An 8183-nucleotide genomic window follows, 5' to 3' on the forward strand; every position below is an offset into this window, starting at 1 on the left:
AGGAAGAAGGGCAATCCAAGTGGAGAAGACCTCATGGGCAAAGGCTCGTAGTCAGCGGAGCTTGGGACAATGAAGGCGCTCCCTTGGCTAGAGTGAAGGAACCCAACATGAAAGAGTCAGACAGAGAGGCAGAGAAGTAGACCCAGGACATACACAGTGAAGGGCCCTGAACGCCAGGCTAAAGGACTTTGGATCTGAATCCAAGAAGGTGAAGGCACTGGAGCCGGAAAGTAGACATACTCCCTGAAACGCCTGGTTACAGAAACTCTCAAGTGATGGAGAACCCAGGAATGAAATCACTGACATCCCAAGGGACAAGAACTTCTAATTCCTTGGTCACTTCTGCCCAAGAAGACTTGAGGCTGTCACTCTTCACCCACTTGGTGGAATAAGGCTGAGTCCTTCCTGCATGGGAGGCAGAGCCCTCTCATCTTCACTCACTGCGGGCAAAACCAGAGCACCATGCAGACCCTTCTCTCTGTCATCCCCCACACCAGCAGGTGAGCATGGCTTGTCAGCTTCCACCCACCCCCTCCCCCCATGCCGGTTCCTCCCACCCAAGGTGGCAGGCTGATGCTCACCTCCCATATTTCCAACTCCAACTCCATAAGACCCCTTTCCTCCCGAGCTTCCTGAAAAATGACCCTTCAACGTTTTCCTGCGATAAGGAAAGTCTCGAGCCTGCCCAGAGGCCAAAGAAAGCAGGAAATCAACAGGTGAGTCAAGCCACCAGCCCTCAGATGTACCTAGCCTTGGATGAACCCCTGACACAGACCCTCACTCAGCAGGTCTGGCTCTGTGCATCTCTCTGCTCCTTAAGGGGTGATTCAGGCCCCACCCATCATCCAGTTCCAAAACTCCCCAGTGACAATAAGAGATTTACAGAGCCCGAGGAAAAAGCAGTTCTCCCCTGTGCCCCCTGAACCTTCTAGCCACTGGAGCCACAACCTGCTCCCCCCCCCCTTCTCTTAAATCCAACACAACTGAGGAAGCCACTTCCCAGCACTCCTTCTTTGCCAACTACGAAGCAAGTTCCAACCACTGCAACTCTGCAATCATTAAATCAGACCTCCCAATTAAGGAGTTTGCAAATTCTGCTCACCTTGGAAATCACCGCAGGATCTGAGAAGCAAATCACACCCTGTAACCCAGCCATCAGAAGAAAGGCAGAGCAGACAAATAGAGACAAATAGCCTGAGTCCAGACCCCTACTCGCCCCCCCCACCCCCAACCCCAGGCCAACAGTGACTGTTCTGTCCCAGCTCCATCCCAAAGGAGAGGCTCCCCTTGTAATATTAATTAAAAACAGATTCTTTTTGGCAAACCCCGGAAGAACAGTTTCAGTGGCAGACTTCTCTATTAAGCCTCTGCGAAGGCAAAATGCATTAAGATATTGTGACACGAGAACTGTGAACAGAGAGGATGAAGGCAAGACAATGCAGCCAAAAGCCATTTGAAAAATCTGTTTGAGAGCCACAATTAGCTGCTCCAGTGAGTGAAATACAATTAATCTGATCAAAGCTGTCACTATTTTGCACATTAGGAGTAAATATTTTAGAACACAGTCCAGCTGAATTAGTTAAAGGTATGAAATCCCGCCTGGGAACATCTGTGTGCTCTACCTCCTGGAGTGCTAGGAGTGGGGGATCCGGAGGGGACCGGGGAATCATCAGCATTCCCTGCTTCTCTTCACCAAGGTGCATTGTTGGGCACATTAATTGAAAAGTATCTGGCAAGTCATTCCTACCAGACACACACTGCAGGGGTAGAAGCCTGCAAATCGCGCTCCACTGCCAGTGAGCTGCTGGCAAGAAAGGGGAGTGAACGAGGGAGACATCAGCATTCTCAGCTCAGCACCAGGAAGGGGGATCCCCCGCCAGGGTTACTCCAAGCAGGAGGGGGCACGGAGAAGTGGACTGTCGCCTTCACAACTTTCCAGTCTCCAGAGCCATGCTTTGCCAATTCACAGAGCAAACAGAAGGCATTCTCCTTCATTGGAAGGAGAAGGGCAGAATGAGGTTTCTTTTTTCTGTTTCCTTGCAAGCCCTGGGGATGGAACTCCCTCTGGGTGTTTGTGAAACACTCTCTTGCCCCTTAATCACCAGGAGCCCAGCTGGAGACTGCCAGAGAGAGGGTGGCAAATGTCCCTCTAGAGTAGAGGCTCCAAGCCCAAGTCCCCTCACATCTCCCCAGAACCCCTGGCAGGGCAGTAAGGGTCAGAGAGGGATCCAGTCTCCAGCAACTTCTTGACAGCTCATGGCTCAAGCCTTCTGTGCACTTCCTTTTTTGCTCCCAAGCTATCTGACCACAGTCCTTGAACCAAAGTGAATCCATGACTACAGCCTTGGACAAGGATTTCCCTCTGCCCCCTGATATCCCTGGGCACACCTGGACAAATGGAGCAGACCATGTCCAGCTCCACATGCCTGGCACCAAAATGTCAGAGTGGACTTTGATTTCAGTTATATGGACTGACTGAAAACCCTCCCCCAGTGGGAATTCAAGTCAAGGATGAGGTCCACCAAAGGCACTTGGAAGGAGGCCAGGAAACCCCAGTATGTTCACAATTAAACTGGTAGCCTTCCCAGAAAAGGACATGTTTAGTACTTTGAAAGTCAGAAGAGAAGAGGGAATTCTCTTTTCATGCCAAAAGAGCCTAGTGCCAGGACATCTCCCTCCACTTTGAAACCAATGATGAAGGAAGCTTCCAGAAAGTTCATCATCCCCCTCGCTGCTCACCCTGGCTTTTATTTACAGCATCTTCTTTCGTTGTCTTCAGGAAAGGGGGATGGGGAATAAAACCAACCTAGTAATGTTGCAGACACTGGTTTCCCCGTTCTTCCCACAGGGTATTTCCTTAAAAATCTCTCAAAGACAGAACCACATGAACATGTTTCCCCCTCTCCCTCAAAGCAACACAGACCTGATCCTCAATGAAGCCTTTCCTGCTGATACTGTCTGTACAGTATGGTCCCAGGAGGTAGTGCCTCTCCCCCAGAAAGGAAGGACAGGACAACAAGATGGGGTCCCTGTACCCAACGTGTGTTGCCTTGTCCTTTGCTTGAACAGTTAAGACTGGCCAAGAACACAACCAGTAAGCATCCTGAGAGCTGTTCCTGGATTGCCCAAATCTCACTGCTGCCCCTAAGGGCTCCAAGGCCAACAGGTCCATCCCCACCCCCAGGAGCTTCTGCCCCTCTTTCAACTACAAGCTATTTCCCCTGGTTGGGTGGCTGGGACTAGACTTGTCCCCTCACTTCCTCTGCTGCACATCTGCCTGGAAGATGACCAGAGAAGGTCATGCACATGTTACTGTTTGCAAAAAGGATCCTCTCTAAAGTGCCATCGACAAGTCAACATACGAAAAAATGATCCATAAAATTAAAGCACAGACAGAAGAAAACTCTTTAGGCGGAGTGAATTTATATTGTCCAAATGTGACAGTAATAAAGTCATAGATACGTGAGGACAGCACCTCCTCCTCCTAGACATAGATTCACTTCCACACATTCTCCTCATCCTTCTTGCCCAGTGTGAACGTGAACACACACACACACACACACACAATTCCTCATTATCAAACTAAAACTTAGTTGAGATTCACACCACCTGCTGTCAGAGAATTCCCTCTCCCTCTCTCCTCTGGGGACTTGCAAGTCTTCAATCACCCATCCCTGCCAGGGCACGCCATACCCACCCCCTCCCCCTGCCCAGAGTTGTGCGCTCCGAAGCCATGGAGGTCTTCGCTGGAGGCAGATGACGCCAGCCACCGCACAGCTGGGGAGCCAGACCGCACACATCCTTCCACCCCGGCCTCTGTACCCTGCCTGGGCTGCCCGCTCCGTCCTGTGTGTCATTAAGAACCAGGAAATCTGCATGAGCAGCGCCGACGTCTACGCTCTGCGGACTCGTGGCTTTCCTGTTATCCACTCCTTACCCCTGTGACACCCCCAGGCCCTTTTAAAATAAGGCTAGAATTTTCCAGGGAAATCTTTAATGCCAGTCATAAGAGAAACACAAAGGGGAGGGGCGGTGCTTTCCGATCAAATGAGTTCCCCAAAGCTGCCTATAGACATCCATCACCCTCCAGACTCTGCCCAGCGCCGGGTTCTGATTTGATCCGGAGAGCCAGAGAAGCGGAAAGGATTTTTGCAAGACAGGCTGAAAGTGGGGGCCGTGGACTGGAGGGGAGTGGGGGCAGATCGCGGGAGGCCGCCCCCCACCGCCACCTCCGCCAGAGATCGCGTTACCAGCCGTTTCTTGGCGTGGCTGCACGGCGTTGGGGCCCGGCGGGAGGCTGGCTTTGCCCGCTGCAGTAGCTGCCCGGGCCGCCGGTGCTCCGAGCCCCACGCCCGGCCGCCAATGCGCCGGGGCCGCCGGAGTGGACTCAAGGGCGCCACCTGTCGGTACAGCTGCTCTCAGGGGAACCCGGCCGCAGAGAGAGAGCGGGTGGAGAGGTGCGCAGAAAGCACTGGGACCCAACTCCTCTCCGGGAGCCGTTTGTGCTGCGGGACGCAGCAGCCGCAGCAGCCGAGGCGAGTTGTTTTTTGTTTTTGTTTTTGCTCAGAGACTTAGGTGTGCTTGTGCATGCGTAAGGGTGAGGGGTGAAGAATGGGCGGTGAATTTCACTTCACGCTTTAAACTTTTTTTTTTTTTTAACTGCCTCTTTCCAAGCTTTCCAAGCAGCTGCCTGGGTTTCGAAGGGGGCTCAGCTGACCTGAAGGCCCGCGCTCGGGCGGACTAGGCGCAGCCTCCCCCCGGGCTGGGAGAAAGCGCGCCTGGAGCAGAAAGCAGCGACCGTAAGGCCGGCAGGAGTCTGGGTGTCCGAACGGCCTCCAGCTCCTGGGTTCCCTTTCGCTTGAGTGGAGGGCAGAAGGGGGGAAGCTTGGCGGTCGCAGGAATCCGTCAGTTCGCCAATTCAGGCCGCGTCCTCACCCACGAATCCAAGCTCCCGACCGGAAAACTGACTCCCCGAGCCGAGTACCAGGGAAAGGGACCACAGATCCCTCCCCTGCTCATCTTTAAAACACGTCCCCTCTCCCTTCCGGGCGGCCCCAAATCTAGGGTCTCCAGCAAACAAACGTACACTCCATCTTACAACAAACTCCACTAACCTGTTGGGGGCGTGGGGGAAGCCGGATGAATCTGTTCTCTCTACAAGTCAGGGCGCCCCCGCCTCTGCCTCGACCCTCGAGCAACTATCTGTCCCCGGTTCCCGCCCTCCATTCTGCCCTGCTGTCAGGAGACACACAGATCCGCCGCGGGGCGGGTACTCACGCTGCTGTTGTGTCCCGACCAGTGCACCATGGCTTGATTGTGGGCCGAGTCCCCGGTCAGCGCGAACGAGGTGCTGGGCAGCCGGAGCTCTTCGGCCGCCGCCCCCCCGGCCCGCGGCGCCTTCACCTCCTCCCGGAGACCCTTGGCCACAGGGCGGCTTCCTTTGGAACCATCGGCCAAGGCAGTGGCTCGGGCGTCCCCACGTTCCAGGCCACTGGGGGGTTGCTCCCGGCGACTTCTCCTCGCGCCGCCAGGCTTGCCCGGAGCCGGGGCGCCTGGTCCCCACCGCGCGCCTACCGGCGATGGTCCCCCGGCTTCTCCCTGCTTCTTTCCAACGCTGCCGCTGCCGCCGCCTGGCTGGGGCAGAGGCTCTGGTCCGGGCCGGCGCCCCAGTGCGGCGCCTCTCCGCGCCGTCACCAGCTCCTCGGGCCACTGGCTTACCACTGCCCGCGGGAAGAGAGGAAGAAGCGCCGGCGGCCGCGAAGCCGGGGCCGCGGGGCGCCCAGGACCGCCCGTCGCGCCCCAAGTGATCTCGGCGCCGGCCAGGACCCACGTCGACAGGAGCAGGAGCCCCGTCCGGGCGAGAGGCGCCCCGGGCCAGCCTGCGGGGCGCTCTGTGCGCGCTGCCTCCATCCCGCTGCGGCTGCCGCGGCTCGGGCTGCCGAGAGTGTGGCGCCCGCCGAGGTGCGGGTCCGGAGCGGGGGGTGTGCGCGCGCCGGCGAGCCAGCGAGCGAGTGTGTGTCGGGGGGAGTGGGGAGGGGGCGGCCGGGAAGGAGGTGGCTCGGGCTGGCGCGCCTCGCGGGTCCTCTCCACTCTTCCCTCCACGCTCTCGATCGCTCGCTCTCTCTTCCGAAAAAGGGTGATTCCAACACCCGGGAAAAATTAATAAATGCCCCCTCGGTGCTTTTTCCCCCTTAAAACAAGACCCCCCAAATCTTCCTCACCGAGCTCCTCCAGAAATTTTGTTAAAAGGAGTGTTCAAAGGTAATGAGAAAAATCCTCTTTTAAAACATGAAAATCAAGCCGGATCCAGGAGGAGGGGCTGGCGACGGACCCCAATCCAGAGTCTCTCCGAAATCCAGCCTCCAACCTGCTCCCGCCGAAGAGTTGGGAGCCGCTTCTGGCCGCGTTTGGGGGTTTACTCTTCGGGCCTGTTGTGGGGAACGGGAGATGGCGTGCAGGGGGGGGGGGTCTCGAGGGAGGAGGAGGAGGAGTAAAGTGTTTTCAGCGCCAACTGTTCGGGTTCCGAAGGCGAGGGGGAGACCAGAGCCTTCGCGTGAGGAGGCAGCGCGCGGAAGCCGAGCGCGGGGTGGACCCGGGACTCCGCTGGCTGCTCCCGGGCCCGCCCCCCCCCCGCCGTGCCCCCGCCCCTCAGCCCCTCACGGCTTGCGTCTCCGCCCGGTGCGGGGGCGCGGGGACTGCGTGCGTGCGCGTGCGTGCGCGCAGGCGGGAGAGGGTGAAGCCAAGGGTGCGCCAGGGGCTGGCGGGCGGGCGAGCGGGAGGGCGCCGCAGGGTGGGGGCACCTGGCAGAGCCCGGGGCTGGTTCGGTGTGCGGGGGCGCGCGGCTCCGTGCGTGCGCGTTTGCACGCGTATGTATGCGTGTTAGTGTGAGCCACGGGGCGTGGGGCAGGGAGGGGTCCGCTCGGGCCGTGGGCGCGCGCCGGTCACGCACGGGATGTGTTTGCATTTCCTGAGCCTGCGAGTCCTCCGAAAGGCAATATTGAGAAGGCAGAGCCCCCTCCTCCAGGCGCTCCGCGTACCCATGCTCCCCCACCACCGGCGGATGGAACCTGGTTATTCCTTAAGCCTCCTGCAGGGCGAGGAGAGAGCAAAGGGAGGCGCCGGCAGCAGGGTCAGGGGTTTGCCAGCTCTCCCCGGATCCACGGCTCTCCTTCCTGGGACCCTTGGTAGGAGGTTAGGAAAAGCAGTGGCGATCGGTTGTTCCCACTGCGGGGGCGGAATCCAGCTCCCATCTTCTAGCTTGGGACTGAGGTCGTGCCCTCACTCTTCCTAGATTCATTTCTGAGCGGGCTCAGTTGTTCCTTCAAAGCGTTGACTGCCAGTGAGAGGACCCCCGGCGCAGCGCGGGTTTATCAGCGCTCCCCACCCACGCCGTACCAGAAGCGCAGCCTGGGCGCAATCTGGGCGAGGACCCTTGGAGCCCTGTAGGAAAAGGGAGACTTCGGAGAGATGAAAGTTAAACTCGAGGACGAGGAGATGTGGTTTGCAGGCCCCCGGCGCGTAGTGCCGCCCGCCGCCTCCGAGAAGTTCCCGTGATTTCTTGGCGGTTGGAAAGGCGAGAAGCGCGGAGCTGGAGAAGGGGTTCTTAAGAAACGAGGATAGGGAAAGGGGGCTTGGAGAGCGTGAGTTCCGAAACCCCTTCCTCTCCTCCTCGGGATTAGAGAAAGAGTTCTTTTGCGGGTGACGGTTAAAGCATAGCCAGAGGGAGGGAAACGCGGAAAGAGTGGAGAGGAGAAAGGCTAGGCGAAGCTAAGAAGGGAACGGAGGCGAAGAGAAAAAAGGGAAAGGGAGAAGAAAGGAAACATTAGATGGAGGAGGGAAGGCGAGATATTGGGCCAAGAGAAAGGCGAGAGAAGAGACGAAAATGCGCCAGGGGAGGGCCAGGAGGGATGGAGGAGGCCGAGGCGGCCTGGAAATCCGAGCCGGTTCCCCGGGAGCCCCGAACCTGGCGAACAGGCTTTTCCAACCGGAGCTCAATTCGGAAATTGGGAGCCGAGGAGGCTGGGCCAGAGAACCAAGCCGGAGACAGCCCAGAGTGAGGCGAGTCTTGGAGTCCGGGTTTCCAAAGACCTCTGGCGGCGGAACGCCCCCAAGAAAAGTTGTGGCACCAAAGGCTGAAGTGGGCGCGGGCATCGGGCGCTGGACGGGAGCCGGCCATCCGCGGG

At 58.0% G+C, this 8183-nt stretch overlaps 1 protein-coding gene across 1 annotated transcript in view; it reads right to left on the minus strand.

Moving 5' to 3' along the window:
* SORCS3 (sortilin related VPS10 domain containing receptor 3) overlaps window positions 1-6596 on the minus strand; it is a 586410-nt gene extending 579814 nt beyond the window's left edge. The window contains exon 1 of the mRNA XM_004749297.3: window positions 5278-6596. Within this exon, the coding sequence (XP_004749354.2) occupies window positions 5278-5910 (633 nt within the window). The 5' untranslated portion in view covers window positions 5911-6596. The remainder of the gene's footprint in view (window positions 1-5277) is intronic.
* Window positions 6597-8183: the final 1587 nt, after the last annotated feature.

The sequence above is a fragment of the Mustela putorius genome, unplaced genomic scaffold, assembly GCF_011764305.1.
Source record: "Mustela putorius furo isolate JIRA1106 unplaced genomic scaffold, ASM1176430v1.1 tig00003909_pilon_pilon_pilon, whole genome shotgun sequence".
Lineage (NCBI taxonomy): Eukaryota > Metazoa > Chordata > Mammalia > Carnivora > Mustelidae > Mustela > Mustela putorius.